General features: G+C 38.7%; 4 protein-coding genes across 9 annotated transcripts in view; 2 read left to right on the top strand and 2 right to left on the bottom strand.

Moving 5' to 3' along the window:
- LOC100117396 (DENN domain-containing protein 5B) overlaps positions 1–3,098 on the bottom strand; it is a 32,477-nt gene extending 29,379 nt beyond the window's left edge. For 2 of the 5 annotated variants that reach the window (XM_031925935.2, XM_031925936.2), the window contains exon 1: positions 2,493–3,098. In XM_031925935.2, coding sequence (XP_031781795.1) covers positions 2,493–2,610 — 118 coding nt within the window. In that variant the 5' untranslated portion in view covers positions 2,611–3,098. The remainder of the gene's footprint in view (positions 1–2,492) is intronic. The other 3 variants (XM_031925937.2, XM_031925938.2, XM_031925939.2) reach the window with 2 other exon arrangements.
- Positions 3,099–3,952: 854 nt separating this feature from the next.
- On the top strand, positions 3,953–7,324 carry LOC100117366 (coiled-coil domain-containing protein 22 homolog). Its single transcript, XM_001601576.5, has 6 exons — positions 3,953–4,702; positions 4,775–4,946; positions 5,030–5,330; positions 5,439–6,109; positions 6,213–6,653; positions 6,721–7,324. The coding sequence occupies exons 1-6, from the start codon at positions 4,653–4,655 to the stop codon at positions 6,838–6,840; spliced, it is 1,755 nt and encodes a 584-aa protein (XP_001601626.1). The 5' UTR covers positions 3,953–4,652; the 3' UTR covers positions 6,841–7,324.
- Positions 7,325–7,413: 89 nt separating this feature from the next.
- LOC100117334 lies at positions 7,414–9,763 on the bottom strand. The gene is made up of 4 exons (XM_001601555.6): positions 9,445–9,763; positions 8,887–9,308; positions 8,069–8,782; positions 7,414–7,928 (listed from the first exon to the last, which is right to left on the bottom strand). The coding sequence occupies exons 2-4, from the start codon at positions 9,253–9,255 to the stop codon at positions 7,647–7,649; spliced, it is 1,365 nt and encodes a 454-aa protein (XP_001601605.2). The 5' UTR covers positions 9,256–9,308; positions 9,445–9,763; the 3' UTR covers positions 7,414–7,646.
- Positions 9,764–15,618: 5,855 nt separating this feature from the next.
- On the top strand, positions 15,619–17,812 carry LOC100679846 (protein ANTAGONIST OF LIKE HETEROCHROMATIN PROTEIN 1). 2 transcript variants are annotated; one of them, XR_004227050.1, is made up of 7 exons: positions 15,619–15,880; positions 15,996–16,337; positions 16,419–16,866; positions 16,953–17,100; positions 17,192–17,263; positions 17,339–17,458; positions 17,538–17,812. XR_004227050.1 is itself a non-coding variant. In XM_016986572.3 (6 exons), exons 1-3 carry the CDS (start codon positions 16,186–16,188, stop codon positions 16,974–16,976), a joined length of 624 nt encoding a protein of 207 aa, XP_016842061.1. In that variant the 5' UTR covers positions 15,857–16,185; the 3' UTR covers positions 16,977–17,100; positions 17,192–17,263; positions 17,339–17,458; positions 17,538–17,723. The 2 variants fall into 2 exon arrangements, 1 of the variants encoding a protein (XP_016842061.1); XM_016986572.3 differs by having other exon boundaries at positions 15,857–16,337; positions 17,538–17,723.
- Positions 17,813–21,332: the final 3,520 nt, after the last annotated feature.

Here is a 21,332-nt window from a genome sequence, read left to right as displayed (position 1 = left end):
AGAGAGAGAGAGAGAGAGAGAGAGAGAGGAAGTGATAGAGATGGGGCATAAGCGTTGCTGCAGATGAATGTTTTTCTTCTATAGATAACGACAACCGAAATTATCACGTTTTACTCTGGTGGGATGATGATTTTGTCGTCTAAATTCACGCGTCCGTGAAAGTGCGATCTTCATTTCAAAATGTCATCTTGAAAACGACGCGTTTTTATTTAAAGCTCGAGTCGCGCGCTCTCACAATAGCTCGTCCGAAGGCTATATACTCTTGGAAGAAACGAACGCATGCACATTGACCGTTATAGAGGTCGAAAAATCGCTTTCCGGTTCAATGAAGATCCTATACAATGTGTTCTTCATGCCTGCACTGATACTTAAAATAGAATCGCGCCGCGATTACGTTCGACTTGCGATTTCTTGCTGAGCCGAGTACGCGCCGCGCTTTCTCTCGACTCCGTCGGCGCTCGAATTCGAAAACGTATACATTGCTTTTAGATTACTCCGTTTAAAATAAAAGTACGTTTTCCGTGCAGCATCAGAGATAGACGTGGTTATAATCAAATGGGCTTACCCTCGGATGCAAGATGCGCTCGTTATCTCAGAATCGACTCATCAATTGGCTCGAGGCGTTATAATACTCACTACTCTTATAGCGCAGTCAAACGTGTAATTCAAAGTACAAGATTTAAATCTGGAGCAGAGCTAGACGGCGAGAGGGAGAATATACGAAAGGTCAGAGAGAGAGAGAGAGAGAGAGAGAGAGAGAGAGAGAGAGAGAGAGAGAGAGCGCGAAAGAAAAGAACGCTCGCTGCTACAAATTTTCCTCGTACAACAAGTTCGCTTACCATTAAAATATATCACGGTAACAAACAAACCCGGCGACTGCGGAACTAACTTCCTCTCCAACTTGCAAAAAGCGTAAATGGACGGCGCGCGTATAACGATTCATCTCTTTTCCTTCGCTCCGTATATAGGTTTAAATAATGCACTCGACGACTCTATTATGAATTTCATTATTTCTCACTTTTGGCGCGATTCTCGACGAAATTTCATCGCGGAAATCAGCGCACTCTCTCTTTGTGCGTCGACACGTCGCGCTACGTACAGTGTTCTCTCTCTCTCTCTCTCTCTCTCTCTCTCTCTCTCTCTCTCTCTCTCCTCTCTTTGAGCTAAGCACTCGTGCTATCTGTGCCGTGAAAAACGCCGCCACTGCACAGCGGAAAAACAAACTGGAGCGCGAACCGCGACTTTCCGCGAGAGAAAAGCAATGGCTGCGTCCGGAATAATTTTCGGGACGATCTCGGAGCAGGAGAGGCAGCTTGTACGAGTGTGTATAAGTAGTAGAAGAGTCGAGTCAACGACCTCGCGAATTCTCGCACGACGAAAAAACCGGGAGCGACGGCTTCGGTTTAAGTACCTTTTTTGCTCCCATGTAACGATAGCAGAGCGCGTTCCGCTGAAAAAGTTGAGCATTTGTTGTCTTCCTCCGGTTCTTACGGGCACGTGACTGCATAGTAGCTTATTTGCAGTGTTGCCCGCGCTGTTATCTGGTTATCGGCAGTACGCGCAACAATGACAGGCGACAAGGAACGGTGCATCGTTCGCGTAATACTTGAACGCTGCATGATTCACGTTTGTTATTCTACCGGCCAATTGTACACGCAATGACGTTCGCCTCTGTGCACGTGTGTTGTTTATTATTGTTGCGCCCATGGATGCACGCTGTTATTATTATTACACATTATCGTACGGGGCCGTCGATAATTTCGTAGGCCGACAAATATTTCACTCGCCGTCGAGCCAGAGTGCACGAACTTTAAAATTCAGCCCACCCTCGTAATTGCGCTGATTATGACGTCAGCCAGCTACTGGCAGTGGCTATTAAAATATTCAACCCTCGCCTCTTTCCCATCGAGCTCCTCTGCAGTCGCGTAAGGGAGTCGCAAGTGTATTATAACCTCCCGCAAAGTATTTGGACGTACTCGAATGCGCCGAGAAATTCTCCGCCGCTTGATTAAAGCAAACATGGGTCCTATATTTACTCGGGCTCGAAAAAAGAAGAGGCGAATCTAACCCCTCCGAAACAAACGCAGTCGCACGCAGAAGCTTACAGCCGTCGAATTTTCCCATTACAGAGCGCGAAACTTTTTACTCTCAAGAGACGACGATGACGACGAGGACGAGTAAGTAGGAACAAACCCTTTTTTATCGCCGTCGTCGTCGTGTGGTGGAGCGTAAATAAAAGTGGCCTCTCTCGCTTTTCTCCCCCGCGACGACACACAAATCTTCGCTGCAGAGCGCGGAGCAGTGGCAGCAGTGAGCAGCTCCCCTCGGAAAAGTCGTGCTCGCTCGCGGGGAGAAGAGGGAGCGGGGGAGGGTATACAAGTAGGTATATAGAAGTATGAGAGAGAGAGAGAGGGAGAGAGAGAGAGAGAGAGAGAGAGAGAGAGAGATAGAGAGAGACGGCCGAAGTAGAAGAAAAAGAAGGGAAAACTCACCGAAGTACTTGTCGGGCTCGAGTCCGGAGTCCTTGTCGAGGCCGCAGATGACGAAGTAGTCGGCAAATCTGCCAGGATGCTGTTCCGGACCGCGCAGCATCGGCGCGCTCCCGTTCATCCTCGCTATCCACCTCGACGATTACTGGCCTGGCCAGCGTTTCCCTCTCGCTACTCTGCAGTCGGATGCCTCGTGGACTACGACTCGAGATCTGACACTTATTGAAAGCAGTCGCGCGCGCGCGCTCTCGGGAAAAACACAACAAAGGGGCACACTCGGCGGCTTGTGACACGGGCTCTGCCGTGTGCGTACTGCTCACGTGCGCCTCATCGCTCGCACTTTCGCTCCACTCGCAGCTGCTCCTGCACGGCAGAGATGCGCTGTTTGTCCACGGAGTAAGCAGACGACTGCACAGCTGACAACGACGTCGAGGCCTGACCTGGACCAGCCTGCGAGTTGTGTGCTCGCGGAACGTCGTTTAACGCGCGCGAGCGACTTCGCTCTCTCTCTCTCTCTCTCTCTCTCTCTCTCTATCCGCTGCTTGCACTGCTGTCTACAACTTGCGGGAGAGCGCAGCGGGCAGTCACTACAGCTAGCTCCCTCTCTCTCCTCTCCGCGCCACTCAGCCGCGATCAGTAACTATACAGTGCGTTCCTTCTGCTGCCAGAGCGAGACAGCGAGCGTTTAATTGATCGCCGCTGCGCGCGTGCGTCGCGCGGTTCTCCGTCGTGACTCCGTCCTTCTTTTTTACGCTCCGCTCTCATAGGGCGAGATTTCAAAGCAGAGAAGGGAGACTGTCTGCTCGACAGGGTCGACGGCATACGCGACTATATACGCTCGACGTCGACTGGCGGCAACTTTGAATGGGACGATGCGTATAATACCTGTCGGAGGGCGCAAGTTTTCTTAGGAACAATCGAGTGTGCCATCATTCTTGGCTTTGTTGTATATGTATTATGTCATTTTTTTCGACAATTGTCGTTGAAAAATTACTTTGAACGTCACTCGGGTTGAAAGCCTTAATAATAGCAATAAACGATTGAGTTTCAACATTGAGCCTACGATAAATAGTACATTACGATACGTACAAGAGTATCGTATAAAATTTTATAGCACAGACTGCTAAAATCCGCAAGTCTTGCCTATTCGTTACTATAAAGTAGTCCTTATGTGCACCGTGAGGTTAGCGTACGAGCGTAGCGAGTGTGATAAACACGGTGCAAAAAAGGACTACTTTAGTCACAGATAGGCGTGACTTAACAGCGGATTTTAGCCACACTGTGCTATAAAAATATATTATGTACTATATATGTATATATTTGCATATATGTATATATTTGCATATATATATATATATATATATATATATATATATTCACAAAAAAGTTTTACATCTCGCTGTAACGCTGTTTTTAGCCATGTTGATAAGACAGAAACCTGTAGTGTATTTTCTCACGCCCCTTTACTTTAAGAGTGCTCCACACTTATGCTAGAAGTTCGAATTTTTAGCAGCGCCCCCACGTTACGTCTGAATAACCATTAATAATTGAAACAAACTTAAAGGTTGAAAAGTGGGTATTAGTGAGTTTCAGCAAGTGTAGTGTGTATCAAGGAATATTACAAAATTAAGTTTATTAGGTAAAAGTTTAAATTCACATTTTATTCCGTCGGACAAATTTTAAGAAGCAGTGGCCATTTTGCTAACTACAATTTGACTTTTTCCGACGAAATAAGCCGTTATTATTTAATTTTAATTGCTTAATTTTTTTTTCAAACATTCCTTAATACTTATTGCACGTGCTGAAACTCGATTTATGATGATAAAGTTAGTCAATTAATTATAATAAACAAAAAACGTTTTCTTCGCTAGGTGGCGGGTCACTCAAGGTGTGGAGCACTCTTAAACCGGGTGCAGACTGCAGACGCGCAGTCAGCTGTCATCGAAAACTCAATACGTATTATTTTTACTTTTTTTACCCGGCTTCGTATTATCAAAAATGTTTGATGTTGACGCGACTTGTAGATTGAGGAGTAAAGCGTAGCCCTAACCGGTTCTTGCGCAAAAAATGTTTTTCGGGCAATTGCAATTATCCAGCTGAGGTTATATTTTGTATATATCGTTTTATACACATAATTTTCTCGAGGTACCTAGCTTATTTATAATGGAAGAAGTTGACAATATTATTGTACATTCCTTACGTCAAATCGGCTGGTAAATTTCTCTTTTAATTCCATGTGCGAGCATCCCTTTTCTTCTTATCAAATAATTTGTTTTCTGTTGCAGTGATGTGGATGAAAATATTACCAACTTGGCTAGTTTTGATACAGAACTTGTTGTTAGAGCAACTGTAAAATGCCTGGAAATTATTCGACCTGGTCTGGGATTGAATCCTGTTTTACCTGTAAATATGGCTGCGAGATTTCGCATGGGTGCAACGCTGGCCCAATGTTGTTCGGTAATAATTTCTGTAACTACTTTACATTGAATCAAGTGATAATCTGTAAAATCAATCCAATGCTCTTAACTCTATTTTTACAGGAACTCGGATACAGAGGTGACATTGGTTATCAAACATTTTTGTACAGTGCAGAATCTGATCTGCGGAGAGTTCTAATATTTTTGATTGAAAAGTTGCCAAAAGAGAGTGACAAGAGCATAGCTGAACCAGACACAAAAAGTGCTCAACTTGAAAAACTAATCTCATCTGCCTTACAGTCACAGATTGCTATGCCTTGGTTACCTTATTATTGCCATAAAAAACGATCAAAGTTTAATATCAGAACCAAAATACCCTTTCAAGTAGTACCACTTGATGTTGTTGTAAAGGAAGATGATGAAGGTAATAAAGCATGATACTTTATCAATATGCTGTAGACAGAAGCAACATTTAATTTTTACAAAACAAGTTTTTGATCTACTAATAAGTTAAAGCATGGTTATTTTTCAGAGTACCAAAATTATCATCTTCATTATAAACCATCTTTACTTGAACAAGTTCCCAATGTCAAGTACCTTGTGCCATCAGTGATAGTCTTGAATAGTAGAACTGAATCTTCACCGCAGCTAACAGTGGTAGAAAAAGTAAACTGGCTAAATTCTCAGGAATACGATAGAACTTTGGAAGTAGCTGAAAATGGTTCAGGTCTTCTTGGTAGATTAATAACTGGTTTGAAACTCAAAGATACAGAGAGTCAAATTGGTGATAGTAACAAAACTACACAGCCAGATATTGAAAAACAAGAACTTGTTGAGATGAAAGAAGATGTAAGTATCATCAAAGAGCAAGAGATCGATAGAATAAAAACTGATTGTGAGGGTTTGAAAGTTGCTATTGAGGACATTCAAGCAGATATTAAAAAATTAGTTTCTGAAATCAATCATGCAACTGTGGCAGAACAAAGTGAAATAAAAGCACTTGCATCCTATGAAGAAGAAAGCAAAATTAAAATGAAAGCTTATGAATTACTGGAAAATGGAGAAGATGATACTCAAAAGTTGAAAGAAGCTGTAGAAGCATATGTGAATAAATTAATCAATTTAGCAAATCAATGGGAAAAACACAGGTCACCTCTGATTGGACAATACCGCGATGAGAGGGAAAAACATTCTTCTAAAGCTGTAAGTATTTTTTCAACAGATATGCATATTTATTTATATTTTTATGAATTTTTGATTATTTAATAATCATCAAATATAAATTAATGTAATTTAAAAATTATAGAGTGCAAGTCAGAAAAAACTAGATGAGCTACGTCTACTGAGAGATAAAGAACGAGAACTGTTGGAAGAATGTCGTAGCAAAGATCAGCAGTACTCACAACTTGTAGCAGATGTTCAAAAACTTCCTCGAGAAGTGAATAGGTCAGCATACACTCAAAGAATTCTAGAAATCATCAACAATATAAGGAAGCAAAAGGATGAAATCGATAAAGTTTTAGGGGATACTCGCGAAATACAAAAAGAAATCAACACACTCACTGGAAGACTAGAAAGATCTTTTACAGTAGTAGATGAATTAATATTCCGTGATGCTCGAACAAAAGAAGTGTCTAGAAAAGCTTATAAATTACTTGCGATGTTGCATTCTGATTGTAGTGAACTTGTTAATCTAGTTGAAGAAACTGGTGCCACTATTCGAGAAATCAGAGATTTAGAAGAAGAGGTAAATTGTATTAAACATGTATTTGTTATTTTTTATAAATGTTATTTAATGTAAAATATTTTTTTAGATTGATTCTGAATCAACAAAAAATATTGGAGCTAATTTAGAAAGGATAACTGCCGATCTGAAGCAAATGAGACAGGAGACTGCATCTTTGACTGCACAATTACAAAGCAAAAATTCATGATTACTGGATAAATCATGATGTAAGAACGCTAAATACTAAACAAAAACAACGACAGAATTATCAAAGCTATTGTACTGCTTTTAGCTGTATGTGTATATTAAAGAATGTTATATAATGTAAGATGCCAGCTAGTTAAATAATACTAACACTTTTACAGTATTTAACGTGTATTGTTTTATGCGCATGGTCTCTTCTTATAAGAATTGACAAATGTAAACATTGTTCCGTACTCTGTGCCTTAGCACACTTAACAGGTTCGATAGTGTAACTTTTTTTACTCAAAAGTTTTGAAAACTTTAATGGAGTCATCTATGCTTATAAGCATGTATGTGTAAATAATTTAAGCTAAAATATAATAATACATAAAGAAAGCTGCATTAATTTAAAATCTAACAAATATCGTCAAATCAGCTGAGTAAAATGAATTATATGAAAAATCATACTTTATATTTAAAAGATATAAAAAAAACTTGTTCACTATATATTTCATGCATTTTAATAATTTATTAATTGAAGTAATATATCATACCCTTATTAGTTTTATAGATAAAAATCGCATGAATCTTCTCGAAATTTGGTTCATAGTATAAAAAAGTTCAATCCTTATAATTTATTCGTAATATGGAATATTTTACATTGCCACATTAATAAATACGCTAATTAAAAGTATCAAATTTTTATAACAACTTAAATACAATAGCTTTACATTATTATTAAGATAATAATATACAAATTATTTTCAATCTACATGAATAAATGATTTTTAAAAAAATGTGCAAAAATGTTTCACCAAAATTAAATTATAACTATTGGTTTTCTCTTTTTCTAACGATTTCTGGTGGCACATAATTTTCATCCAGATTTTGTACAACCTCACTTTCTTCACCAAATATTTTCTTTTCTTTTTCAAGTTTTTGTTCAATTGTCAACTCTATTTTATCTTCGTTTTCAAAGAAGGTAAGAACTTGTTCTTGTTCCGCAAGTTCTTGCTTTATTTGTTCAATCTTAGCTAATCTTGCTTGACGATCTAGTTCAGCTAAATTTTCTTTAAGAACAGTCATTCTTTTTTCTTCCCATTCATTGTAAATCTGAAAAATTAGACAGTTATATATTTTTAACCAGCATTTTGTAACATTATATTTAATCTGGTAATAATAAATATCAATTTTGAAAAAACCGATAGACATAATATATATTAAATGTTAACTCATCATTAATATGAGCTTACCTTAATTTGTTTGTCAATATCTTCTTGAGAATAAGTATCGATTGCTGTTTTGGCTAAATTTTCAATGTCTGTTTCCAAATTGCCTTGATGCAAGTTTGCAGTTTCTGAGTCAGGTAGAAGCTGCTGTAATTCTTTTGCTTCATCAGAAGCTTCTTCTCCAAATATTTCTGGTACATCTTTTTTAATTAAAGGAAGTACATCTCTGTAAACAACTTCCTTAACTCCTTCTTGTTTCCATTTCTTAAGTAGTGCAATAGCATCTATCAACTTTCTATACAATAATAGTCCTCTTAACTGACAAGTTCTTCCAAGTGGATCATACATTGTTTGCCCTATTAAATACAAAGTTTTTCCTGTAAGATCTGATGGTTTCCATAGATCAAAATGGTCATCAAAATAAGGATTTCTGAGGTAGTGAACACGTATTTTAACTTCTTCCTTTGGTTCAGGATCTTTCAATGTTTCAGGATCTACCTCTTGCCAACTATCTGCATTTTCTAAATACTTATGACATGAATAAATTGCTAAGGCATTACTAATAGGATGCTTATATTCTTCTTGTAACATCATCAAACTTGCAGTTTTAGCTGCTAATCCGAATTTTCCTTTTTCAATAAAATGATCCATTAGTATGTTGTAGCAAAAGTAATCACAAAATATGCCGTAATTCAATCTGTCATTTAAAACATCTAAAAGTTGTTCAGCTTGTCCAGTCTGTAATTATTATTTGGGAATGTAATAGAATAAAATATTATGAGGAGTAAAATAAATAAAATCAATATGTTTTTGTAAATTATTAAAATTTTATTAACTCTCACCTCTAAGAAAAATCTCACAACTGCATGATGTGTAGAATCAAGAGTGAATGTTGTTTCTCTTGACATTCTTAATTTATATAATAAATCCTCAAGCTCTTGTATTTGGCTATTATTGGTGATACTATTACTAAAAATATCAATATCTACAGCACTCACTCTACTTTGAGTTTGAAATTTGTGATCTAATTCTAAGAAAAAATCAACAGGCTTAATTTTTTGCAACAACGGAGACTGTAACCGCTTGTTCCATGCTTCTTGGCATTGATAAGCTTGTGACAAAAGAGTTCTGCAAAGCTTTGGTGTTTTCCATAAACAAAGCAAAAGTTTTTCGCTTGATTTTAAGTTCCTAAACATTCTTGATGAATTCATTTGTACTAGTTTCCTGCTTACTCTATATAAATGTCTTGTGGCCGGTTATTTATCTGAAATTGAGGTTATACAAATATATTACATATTTACGTTTTATTTTTTAAAAAGAAACTAACATTTTAATAGTTCGAAGATTAAAGATGTGAAAACAAAGTGACAAAAATATTCAAGTTAAGAAATTCAACATACCTATGCGGCCATGAAATAAAATTTGTTTTTAAAAAATAATATCTTAGCAGACGAATGATACGAGCCCATAACCAAGAGAGAGACCTAACCTAACTCCGTCATCCGTGTCCTGAAGAAGGCCAACACTTTCTGACCATATAATCAACGAATATAGACTTGGTATAGGAGAACGGTCACGGGTATTTAAATTGAAGGGACGAAAACTTGGGGGACAGGTATAGTGCTTTAGGCTGCGTCCACAATTGAGCGTATACGTTAGGGTTTACGTAGAACATAACGTTTTGGGCAGTACTGCCAATCCACTGTAGCAGAAGCAGACTGCAGTTGAAACTGTAGCGGTTAGGTTCGTACTCGCTATCAATAAAGTCTATACACAAGCGGCTAAGATTAAATGAAATGCTTTATTGAAAATAAGACAACTGAGTAAAATATGATTATAAAAAGATGCGAAGTCGCCAGAGCTGTGGCTGACTCGAAATTCGGAAGGAATCTGAATCTTCACTCGAAGAAGGGGCGCGGAACAAGCCGCTGCTTTCGTCGTCGCTGGTGGGGAGAAGCGCTGTCGTCTTGGGGACTGTGGCGCCGCTCGTCGGGTCCCGGGAGAACCGAAGACGGTGGGGCCACATTCACTCCCTCTCCAGAATCTTCAGCAGAGTTGTGCGAGAATGTTACCTTCTTGATTTTCCTGGTGGGGCCAACTTGCTTGGAGATTGTTGTGGAAGCTTGTCGTTGATCTTGATGCGTGGGTGTCTGCTGCGGCACTGGAGTTTCTTCAGCTGTGTAGGCTGCTTTGAGTCGCTCTACAGCTACGTTTTTTTCCTCTCCATTGACGTTAATCTTAAAGAGCTTGTCTGTGATCCGAGTTACGACCTTGTGTGGTCCCGTATATGGTTGTTCGAGAGGTGCTTTGACGTGGTCAGAGCGTAGGTAGACGTGGCTGCATGTGTCAATATCCTTTTGTCTGAATAGCCGTGGTCTTATATGATGTGCTGTTTGCGTTGGTCGTATGCTGTTCATGACTTCTCGGTGTTTTTCGACGAAGGGTTGAGGGTTCGCTGGTCGTTCTTGGTGAACGAAGAACTCTCCGGGTACTCGTAGTGTGATCCCATACAGCATTTCAGCAGGTGATGCGTCAAGGTCCTCCTTATAGCAGGTTCTGAGTCCCAGCATGACCGCTGGTAGTGATTTAGTCCACGGCAATGTTGTCTTGCACATCAGTGCGACCTTGAAAGATCGATGCCAGCGTTCAATGATACCGTTGGATGCGAGATGGTATGCGGAAGTCCTCATTTTCTCGGCGCCGATGAATCTGGACAAAGCTTTGAAAAGATTAGATTCAAATTGGGCTCCCTGATTGGTTGTTATTGTCAGTGGCGTGCCATAATGGCTTATCCATTCCGTGATTAGTGCAGTAGCGACTGTTTATGCTGTAATGTCCTTGAGCGGAACAGCTACTGGCCATCTCGAGAACCGATCAATGATCGTGAGGCAATACTTGAATCCATCGCTTTCAGGCATGTGTACGATGTCGACGTTGATGTGGTTAAATCGATTGCCCGGGACGTCGATTCTTTGGGGTGGTAGGCGGTTATGTCGCTGTACCTTTGACCGTTGACAGGCAGTGCATTCGCGTGCCCACTTGAAAGCGTCTCGTTTGATGCCAGGCCATATGTACTTTTCTTTCAGTAGTCGTGAAGTATTCCTGCCGCTCGGATGCGAAAGTCCATGGACGGAGTCGAATGCTGCCCTGCGTAGATTTTCAGGAATATATGGTCTGACAAGGCCTGTAGAAATGTCACAGTAGATGGATGTTCCTTTCTCTAAGGATAGGCGTTGGAGCTTGAGAGAAGTTTTTTGAACCAAGGTCTTTAGTTCTTCGTCGCGTTCCTGCTCTTCCTGAATGGTCTCGGCGTCGAGTACGGTTGGCATATTTATTGCGTTTATGCGTGAAAGAGCGTCTGCGACTACGTTTTCTTCGCCTTTTACATGGAGTATCTCGGTTCAGAATTGCGAAATGTAGTCGAGCTGCCTGCGCTGACGTGGTGAGGCTTTTTCTGGTCGTTGTGCGAAGGCGTACGTCAAGGGCTTATGGTCTGTTTTGATGACGAAGTTTCTGCATTCCAGTAGATGTTCGAATTGTTTTGCAGCAGCAAATACAGCCAGGAGTTCCCTGTCATACGTACTGTAATTTTGTTCTGCTGGGCTTAGTTTGCGTGAGAAAAATCCGACAGGTTTCCATGCGTCGTCGGCGAGTTGTTCGAGTGAAGCATCTATTGATTTGTCTGATGCGTCGCAGACTAGGGCCAAGGGTGCGGTTGGAGAGAGATGTTCTGTGATTGTGACGGAAGCCAGACTATTTTTGCATTTCACAAATGCTTCGTCTGCTTTCTCTGTCCACTGAATTTTTCGTTTGTCGTTTTTCCTGGAGTCTTTTAGGTAGCTGTTGAGTGGAGCTTGAAGTTCAGAGGCATCGGGAATGCATCTGCGATAATAGTTGATTAAGCCTAGAAAACGTCTTAGCTGATTGATGTCCTCAGGTTTTGGATAGTTTAAAATCGCTTGAATGCGGTCTTGGGGAGGTTTGTAACCTTCTGCGTTGATTAGGTATCCCAGAAAGAGAACTTCTTGACCAAGCACGCATTTGCTGGGGTTGATGAGCAGTCCGTGTTTTTAGAGTCTGTCGAAGACGATTCGGAGGTGCTCTAAATGCTCTTCGTGCGAATGTGACATTATCAAGATGTCATCAACGTAGCAGAAGATAAAATCTAGATCACGAAATATGGAGTCAATGTATCTCTGAAACGTTTGTGTGGCGTTTCGGAGGCCAAAGGGCATGATGAGAAATTCAAATAGCCCGAACAGAGTTGTTATGGCAGTCTTGGGAATATCTTCCTCAGCCATGGGTATTTGATAGTAGACCTTGACAAGATCCAGCGTTGAAAAAACAGTGTTTCCGTGTAATTTTTCGAATAAACTTTCAATCGAAGGCGGACGATATCAATCAGGTACGGTTCGTTTGTTGACGCCTCTATAATCGCCACATGGGCGCCAGTCGTTGTTTTTCTTTCTTTCCATCTGGAGTGGACTAGCCCAGTTACTATCGGAGCGTCGTAGAATTCCTTGATCGATCATCGTGTTTATCGTGGATTTGGCTGCTATCAGTTTTTCACCGCTGAGCTTCCTAGGGCGACTTGCGACAGGTGGGCCTTCGGTTACTATATGGTGTCGATAAGTCGTGTTTTTTATTGACCTTGAAGCGTTTAGTGGCTTGGTGATGTCTTTAAATGTGCTAAGTAGCTGGGTGTACACTGAAGTGCAAGGCAGTGGTTGTGCATGCGCATCGTTGATTGTTGAGATGCTGTGAAGCGCTGTTTTTATAAATTTCCCCTTTAACGACAGTGATGTGATCGAGTTCACTAAACGTTGACGTCGGAGATCAATTAGCAGACCGTAGTTCGCGATGAAGTCGGCTCCGATTATGGCTGACTTGACGTCGGCGATTATGAAAGGCCAGGAGAAATCGCGACGTAAGCCGAGATCAATCTTTAAGAGTCGTTATCCGTACGTATTTATCGAGGTAGAGTTGGCAGCGTACAGCTGGTTTGTAGTACGGGCGAGTTTTTGTTTGAAAAAACTTCGGGGTATGACGGATACTACAGAGCCGGAGTCAATCAAAAATCTGTTTCCCGATGCTTTGTCTGTGACGTGTAAGCGGTATTCTGCTCTAGTCGTGTTCGTGCTGCCATCTGTCGCCTCGGTGGATGCTACCTCTCCTAGTCATGACGATGACTTTGAGCATGGGCTACGGCATTTGTGCGCATTATCGCCGAACCTCGTATGATAATAGCACATGCCTGTAGCATTGGCGTTGTATGTATCTCTTGTAGGAGATCTGCCGCGGGACTGCGATCGCGAGCGTTGCGTGTCTTTGCGAATTTTGTCGACTTCGCGTGCGAGAGCGGTTATGCTGTCGTTCAGGCTCGAGAGGCTAATGGCTGCCACGTCGGTCGTTTGTGCGCGCGCTCTGGCGGTGCCGGGCATTGCGCTGATGGCCGCCATGTTTGGGCCGGAGAGCTCGATGATTTTATCGGCCTGTAAGGGCAAGCTTCGCGAGGTCTGTTAGCTCGCTTACCGATAAAATGCCGCGTACTTAATCTGGCAGCTGTTCTAAGAATAGGGTGCGTAGCACTGGTTCACTGCACTCTCTTCCTGCAAGGTTTCTGATTTTCTGTAGAATCGCGGATGGCTTTTCGTCCGAGTATTCTATGCCGCGAAGTAGTCTTCTTAGTTTTGACTCGTTCGTTTCCGCAAAGGATGATATGATGCGGTTTTTTATTGTTTCGTATTTCTCAGTAGCGGGTGGCGCAGCTACGATGTCGGAGACGTAGGGCATAACTTGCCGGTCTAGGTTCACGATTATGTGTCGATATTTTGTTACGTCACTTGTGATCCGAGAAAGATCAAATGCTGCCTCGACTTGATTAAACCAGAGATTGGGATTGTCCTTCCAAAATGGCGGTAGCTTAACTTTCTCGATGGCAAAGATGTCGTTTGCGTTAGGAGCTATGCCTGCGTTCGGCTGGAGCTGAGCCATTTGGTTTTGTAGTTCTTCGAGTTGCGTTCGTAGTGCTTCATGCTGTTGGAGGAGTTGGGTATTGTCACCAGGCGTAGCACTGTTGTTTGGAGGCGTATTCACTATTTTAGAGTCTTGGTTCGTGAGATGGTTGGCACGAGATCTTGAAGCACACTTGTGGTTTGCAGGGTCACCAATGTAGCGGTTAGGTTCGTACTCGCTAGCAATAAAGTCTATACACAAGCGGCTAAGATTAAATGAAATGCTTTATTGAAAATAAGACAACTGAGTAAAATATGATTATAAAAAGATGCGAAGTCGCCAGAGCTGAGGCTGACTCGAAGTTCGGAAGGAATCTGAATCTTCACTCGAAGAAGGGGCGCGGAACAAGCCGCTGCTTTCGTCGTCGCTGGTGGGGAGAAGCGCTGTCGTCTTGGGGACTGTGGCGCCGCTCGTCGGGTCCCGGGAGAACCGAAGACGGAGGGGCCACAAAACGAAGGAACACACCTGGTCAAAATTTAACCTATAAAAATGTTTAAATTTGAATTGTATGGCAATAAATTGTAAAATTCTTTTTTCAAATAAAATTATCAAATTTTGTAAGAGAATGTATTATATAATAAATTGGTGTCTGATTAAAAAAAAAGGTCTACCACTGTCTCGAAAAAGGAAAGGAGAATAAAAAATAACGCACATTTCCAAATGAAAATTTTATTATTATAATTAGTTAAATAGCATAGGAAATGATTGTATGATTATGTTCTTCATTGTATAAGTAAGCGATTAATAGCTTCAAACTGAAAGACGAATCATATGTATTTTATTTTAAAATATCTTGAAATTTTGCTCATGCTAAAACTTTGGGCTAAGTTGTATAAAACATGCTCTAAGCTTTGTGCTGCATGCGAGTTACCAGCAAAAACTCTTTATTTTTTACCTTATGGAGATCATTTATTAGGCTACACATTTAGGTAGATAATTTTTATTATAGCAGCAGTAGTTTTTTAAGTCAGTAAATAAAATATTTGTGTTTATTATTTTAGATTAGAGCATGTTTTATACAACTTAGCTCAAAGTTTTTATCATCAAGAATATATCGAATAGTAAAGAGTCATAGAGAACAATTAAACAAAACTGCCCATCGATACTTATTTGCAAGACATCAATTCAAAATGGCTTTTCTGAAGATTGAAGCAATATATTGTAAACCAAATTTAATTTCAAAACTATGTTCAATTAATTATAAACTATATGCTGAACAAAATTTTAGCATGAGCAAAATTTCAAGATATTTTAAAATAAAATACATATGATTCGTCTTTCAGTTTGAAGCTATTAATCGCTTACTTATACAATGAAGAACATAATCATACAATCATTTCCTATGCTATTTAACTAATTATAATAATAAAATTTTCATTTGGAAATGTGCGTTATTTTTTATTCTCCTTTCCTCTTTTGAGACAGTGGTAGACCTTTTTTTTTAATCAGACACTAATTTATTATATAATACATTCTCTTACAAAATTTTATAATTTTATTTGAAAAAAGAATTTTACAATTTATTACCATACAATTCAAATTTAAACATTTTTATAGGTTAAATTTTGAGCAGGTGTGTTCCTTCGTTTCAACTGCAGTCTGCTACAGTGGATTGGCAGTACTGCCCAAAACGTTATGTTCTACGTAAACCCCTTGTAAACCCTAACGTATACGCTCAATTGTGGACGCACCCTTGGGGCACAGCTATAGGGCCAGAACAGCTAAAAAGGCATAGACCACAGCCACAAGGAACATGAAGGAACAAGAAGGAACAATAAGGAACAACGGCGCTGTGTGTCGTTCTGTCGTCTTGTGTGTATGGTCAGTCATCCTAACCTATTGAAAACAAACATACCTATTTCAATTGGAGCAGAGATATTAAATATCTAAATAAGTATTTGTTTACATTTTAAAAATTAGTGAATTGATATTTTAGGTAAATAAGTATGAATGTATCTACAGCAACAGTATTATATTGTTGTTTGCAACTATTATCTTTGGCATGAGAACTTCTTGAAGCCTGGCAATATGAAAAGAGCAAACGATGGATAAATAGACGATGGCTACGTCGTCCTATCAATAAAAAACGCTTAACTCATGGATTTTTTACAAGTCAGTTTCAAGAAATGAAGCTTGATAATGATATCTTTTTCCAATATGTTCGAATGGATGTTGACACTTTTAATTATTTGTTGTCAATGGTGGAGCCTTATTTGAGGAATCGTAAGAAGAAACGAGATGCTATATCTGCTGAACAGCGATTAACTATAACACTAAGGTATAGATTATACTATCTAAAAATATTATTAATCATTTGAAAAGCTTAAAGTCATTATTGATCATTTTGTTGCTTATTTAGATACCTTGCAAGTGGTGATGATATCCTATCAATAGCGATTTCATACAGGCTAGGCAAGCCAACCGTCTATAGCATAATTAAAAGAACATGCAGCGTTATCCATCAAGTATTATCTCCTATCTATGTAAGACCTCCATGCACTCCAGTTTGGAGAAATATTATCAAAGGTTTCGAACAGGATTGGCAACTACCTGGGTGCATTGGCGCAGTTGATGGGAAACATATCTGTATCCAATCTCCTCCAGATTCTGGAGCTCTTTTTTACAACTATAAAAAGTTTCATAGTATTGCTTTACTTGCTGCGTGCAACCACAGATATGAATTTACTGTAGTTGAAGTCGGTGCTTATGGTAGTGAAAGTGATGGTGGTATATTTTTAAGAAGTGAATTTGGTAAATCTTTAGACGAAGGTTGTTTAAACATACCTACTGAAAGTGTAAAGAAGAGGGTACTTATTATATTACTTATCATCTTATTTTGTAAATGCAATAATTGGAACTAACTAATAAACAAATATGTTCTCTTATATTTTAGAAATGTCCAAAAGAAAACACATAATGCTACAAAGCAAACTTTCAAAAGTAAAACTCAACAAAGTCCTTCAGAGTTATTACAGGATGATACTGCAGAGGACGTTCTTTCAGATCGTTTGAATGAGTCAACCAACGAGGAATTGCAACAGGTATGGATGACAAATATTATTTTCTTATTAACATAAATATATACATAACTAGTCCACAATACAATAATTAGTTTTATTTCATATTTTGTAGGTTCAATATGAAAATATTGAAATTGAATCACCCAGCTTATTCAACGATGAAAATTCTACATTGTTTCTAGGGGTGAAATTATACAATGTATCATGTTAAATTATACAAATAACATCAATGCATTATATTTTTCTCTATATTTTTTAGCACAAAGAATCAATTGAAGATACGAATAATGAGGATGTTGTCTCTGAAATAGCACTAACTGAAAATACGATGCAAAGTCAGAATATTTCTAGAGAAAATGAGAGTCAGTCACAAGACAAGGTTTATTCACTAGTTTTATAATTATAATTTCTTTGTGTAATAATATATTTTTATTACAATTTTATTATATCTTTTACAGGTCACTAACAGTCCAAAAAGTACAACCTCTACACCTCGCACTCCTTTACTTGATATGACAGTTTCTTTTAATAATAATAACATCGATAATGAAATGAAACAAACATTCAATTCAAAAAAAATATATCACAGGGATGAAGAAAATAATGCCATTGCTGATTTGGTGACTAAGCGTCTACGAAAAATTGAAGAAGAAAAAAAGAAAAACAAATTGATTTGTACTATTATGAATATTTTATTTGAATAAATATGGATGGATAATTATTTAAAATAAAACATGTTCTTTTTTAATTATCAAACAAACTTTCTCGATTTCCTGGTAAAACAGTATAATTACTTATTGTGCTAAAACAGGCAATTTAAGGTTGTTACGCCTTAATTAGTAGAAATATATACTTTGTATGTAGTAGAAATTTATACTTTGGGTGAAAAATATTTTAATTTTATGCAACAAATATCATTTTTTCCGTTTAATTATTAATTATAATTACACAGAAAAAATTTATTTAGTTATTTACAATTTGGAAAAAGTTACATTATTTGAATTAATTAATTTACTATCATTTCCACTTTTTCATTTTTCCAACATTAACCATTATTTATATTTTTTGTAATTCTAAAATTTTAAATTACACCCAGTACGGTAGGTTAGGATGACTGACCATACACACAGGACGACAGAACGACACACAGCGCCGTTGTTCCTTCTTGTGCCTTGTGGCTATGGTCTGACCTACCCTACCCCAGCCTACGAATTTGGAATATCGGTATTAAAAAAAATATAGAGGCACGTATTTTTAATAGCACCTTCCAAAAATAACAATTATTTTAACTGCACCCCCGTAATTAACGAGTAAAAAATAGGTCAAGATCGCGCAACTTATAAGGTTAAACTCAGATTATATACTTGGAAATTTGCATTTTTTAAAACATAAATAAACTGCACCTTACTCAAATCTAATTGCACCATCGTTAAAAATTGATAAAATGCGATAGATATTGTAAAAAACCAATAAAATGCAATTTATCTATTGTCGAGCGCACGTGGCGCGTGAGCGCATGCGCGGCGTATGTGTTTGGGAAATTTCTATTTGGCATATTGTATCTTCTGTAATCTAGGATCTTGATTGCTTTAGAAAGGTACTTATAAAAGAAAAGAACAGTCTTAAATACATGACTAAAGCAATCATCTTCTTATACCTACATCTAATAGTGTCAAATACAAATCAGAATCTCCATATCATATACCCGCGCCGCGCATGCGCTCACGCGCCACATGCGCTCGACAACGGAAGAATTGCATTTTATTGGTTTTTTACAATATCTATCGCATTTTATCAATTTTTAACGATGGTGCAATTAGATTCGAGTAGCGTGCAGTTTATTTATGTTTAAAAAAATGCGAATTTCCAAGTATATAATCTGAGTTTAACCTTATAAGTTGCGCGATCTTGACCTATTTTTTATTCGTTAATTACGGGGGTGCAATTAAAATAATTGTTATTTTTGGAAGGTGCTATTAAAAATACGTGCCTCTATATTTTTTTTTATACCGATATTCCAAATTCGTAGGCTGGGGTAGGGTAGGTTATGGTCTGTGCCTTTTTAGCTGTCCTGGCCCATAGTGTAGTATAGGCTCTACGTGTATTTCAAAATGGGACCCCAGCGCCAATACTGTTCTATACCAAGTCTATTCGTTGATATAATTGCAGGTATTATGAACTTATTATGTAGATCTACATTTTTATAACTTTTAGCGACTTACCTGTATCTCTATCTTGAACTTTGTCTATCTACTTCTGTATCAGTCCTCTTTTTATCCCTATACATTTATCTACGACTCTGGATCTATCACGAATTCCATCGTTATCCTGATTTCTGTTTTTATCTCCTTATTCTCAGATTTCTCATCTATCTCCGATCTTCGTCATTACGTTTTTTTCGTTTTTGTCGGAATCGATATCTCTACCCATATTCGCGTCTTTACCCATATTCCCGTCCTCCCTTTTTCGTTATGGTGAATTCTATTCTTATTTTTGATATAATTCTAACATTTTTAGCTTGAATTTCATCTATACCCTGGTAGAAACGTTAGAAACTTATTCGGTATCGGTTGGCCAAATTCGAATGGTTTGGCCAACAGTTTAACCAACAGTTACTCTAAATTACGGCTTAATTCGTCACATTACAGGGGCTCGGTTGGTAAACGTGTAGTCAAATTGAAAATAATTTTTATTGATTGCAGTTATTTAAATTACTTATACGATACAGTAGATCGTAAAAGGAGTTCAAATAAGGTTAAGAAAAAGATTTTTTTATTAAAAATGCCATATTTAAGTTTTTTTTTAAATATGATTTTAAGGTTAGGTTCATTTAAAATATGCCATCCATCAAAAATTTAAATTGAAGAACATGATGAGGAATATATGTAATTTAAATAAATAAAACAAGATTGTATATAAAGAAATATTCGAACTGTAATTATTGTTACATTTGAGATCATAAGAAATAACATATTGCATATGTTCAGCGTAGTAAAAAATAGTACCTTGTACCGGGTGTAACTGCGATCAACGCATAACTCGTTAAACGACTGGATCGCGTTCCCTCGATGCGGCGGAGGATTCCTCGTTAAATAAGTGCTAATAAATAACGCCCGCGGAGGCGGCGGTATTCGCAGGAAGGAACAGGGATCGGAAATAAGCGAGCGAGGTTTTGAAATGACGACAAATCACGTAATGAAGGACGAAAACGGGGACCTCGTAACAAATGACAACGAATTACTGTCGCTGTGGAAAAATTATTTCGATAAGTTATAAAACAATATCCGAAAATTGAAAGGAATCTATCATTATACCGATTTTTAAAAAGGGGGATAAGACAGACTGCAATAACTATAGGGGTATTTCACTTTTAGCAACGTGCTACAAAGTTCTGTCAAACGTAATACAAGCTAGACTCACTCAATTCGCGGAAGATATAGTAGGAGATTATCAGTGCGGATTTCGGCGCAACAGATCGACGAGCGATCAAATGTTTACCATAAGACAGTTGTTAGTGAAAAAGTGGGAATTTTGCGAAACCATACACCAACTATTTATAGATTTTAAAAAAGCGTACGACTCTATTAAGCGAAGCAAAATGTATCAAATTCTAGTACTTCTAGGTGTACCGAAAAAACTTGTGAGATTAATTCAAATATGTCTGAACGGAAGCACGGGAAAGGTCCGTAGGCGGTAATGTATCAGAATCCTTCATGATACATGTTGGTTTAAAACAAGGGGACGGGCTCTCTACGGTGCTGTTCAACTTAACGTTAGAGTATGCCGTTAGAAAAATGCAGGTTAGCCAGCTGGGCGCAACGCTTAATGGAACAACGCAGATGCTAGGCTACGCAGATGATTTGGATATGATGGACGCAGATGATGGACGCAAGATCAATTTTCTACTTATATGCTTGATAAACAATTAGTTCTGTTCAGTTCGTTTTATTCGTTCAAGTAGTGTAGGTGTAAATTTAGGCTTTTTGAATTTCGCGCCGCTGCGCGCTCTCCGTTGCGACATTGAGAACGCGCGCATGCATCAAGTTGCGCGCCGCCGGCCCAGCTCGCGAGCGCGCGAAGGACCCGCGCGCGCGGATTCCTGTTAGGACTGCCTAGCGCTTTGCACGTTTGGCTTCCTTACGCTTTTCGACGTTTTTCTTTGTACGGTGAGCCAGTGACTTGTTCTTCTCAGAGCTATCACTGTTCACCTCGTTCTGCGCCGTGTTTGTTGTATTTACGTATTCCACAGTACT

Source organism: Nasonia vitripennis (genome assembly GCF_009193385.2).
Source record: "Nasonia vitripennis strain AsymCx chromosome 3 unlocalized genomic scaffold, Nvit_psr_1.1 chr3_random0005, whole genome shotgun sequence".
Taxonomy (NCBI): domain Eukaryota; kingdom Metazoa; phylum Arthropoda; class Insecta; order Hymenoptera; family Pteromalidae; genus Nasonia; species Nasonia vitripennis.
The sequence above is the reverse complement of the archived record's forward strand: the minus strand, read 5'-3'. Positions and strand labels throughout refer to the sequence as shown.

What these genes read in the sequence shown, in the direction of transcription:
- LOC100117366 (XM_001601576.5), top strand. Translation starts at nt 4,653, where the DNA reads ATGGAAGAAGTTGACAATATTATTGTACATTCCTTACGTCAAATCGGC. An exon ending in TGTAAAGGAAGATGATGAAG is followed by an intron (nt 5,331 to 5,438) that starts GTAATAAAGCAT and finishes GTTATTTTTCAG; the next exon opens with AGTACCAAAATTATCATCTT. An exon ending in AAAAACATTCTTCTAAAGCT is followed by an intron (nt 6,110 to 6,212) that starts GTAAGTATTTTT and finishes TAAAAATTATAG; the next exon opens with AGTGCAAGTCAGAAAAAACT.
- LOC100117334 (XM_001601555.6), bottom strand. Translation starts at nt 9,255, where the DNA reads ATGAATTCATCAAGAATGTTTAGGAACTTAAAATCAAGCGAAAAACTT. An exon ending in TTGTGAGATTTTTCTTAGAG is followed by an intron (nt 8,783 to 8,886) that starts GTGAGAGTTAAT and finishes TAATAATTACAG; the next exon opens with ACTGGACAAGCTGAACAACT. An exon ending in ATATTGACAAACAAATTAAG is followed by an intron (nt 7,929 to 8,068) that starts GTAAGCTCATAT and finishes CTAATTTTTCAG; the next exon opens with ATTTACAATGAATGGGAAGA.
- LOC100679846 (XM_016986572.3), top strand. Translation starts at nt 16,186, where the DNA reads ATGAAGCTTGATAATGATATCTTTTTCCAATATGTTCGAATGGATGTT. An exon ending in CGATTAACTATAACACTAAG is followed by an intron (nt 16,338 to 16,418) that starts GTATAGATTATA and finishes TTGCTTATTTAG; the next exon opens with ATACCTTGCAAGTGGTGATG. An exon ending in CTGAAAGTGTAAAGAAGAGG is followed by an intron (nt 16,867 to 16,952) that starts GTACTTATTATA and finishes CTTATATTTTAG; the next exon opens with AAATGTCCAAAAGAAAACAC.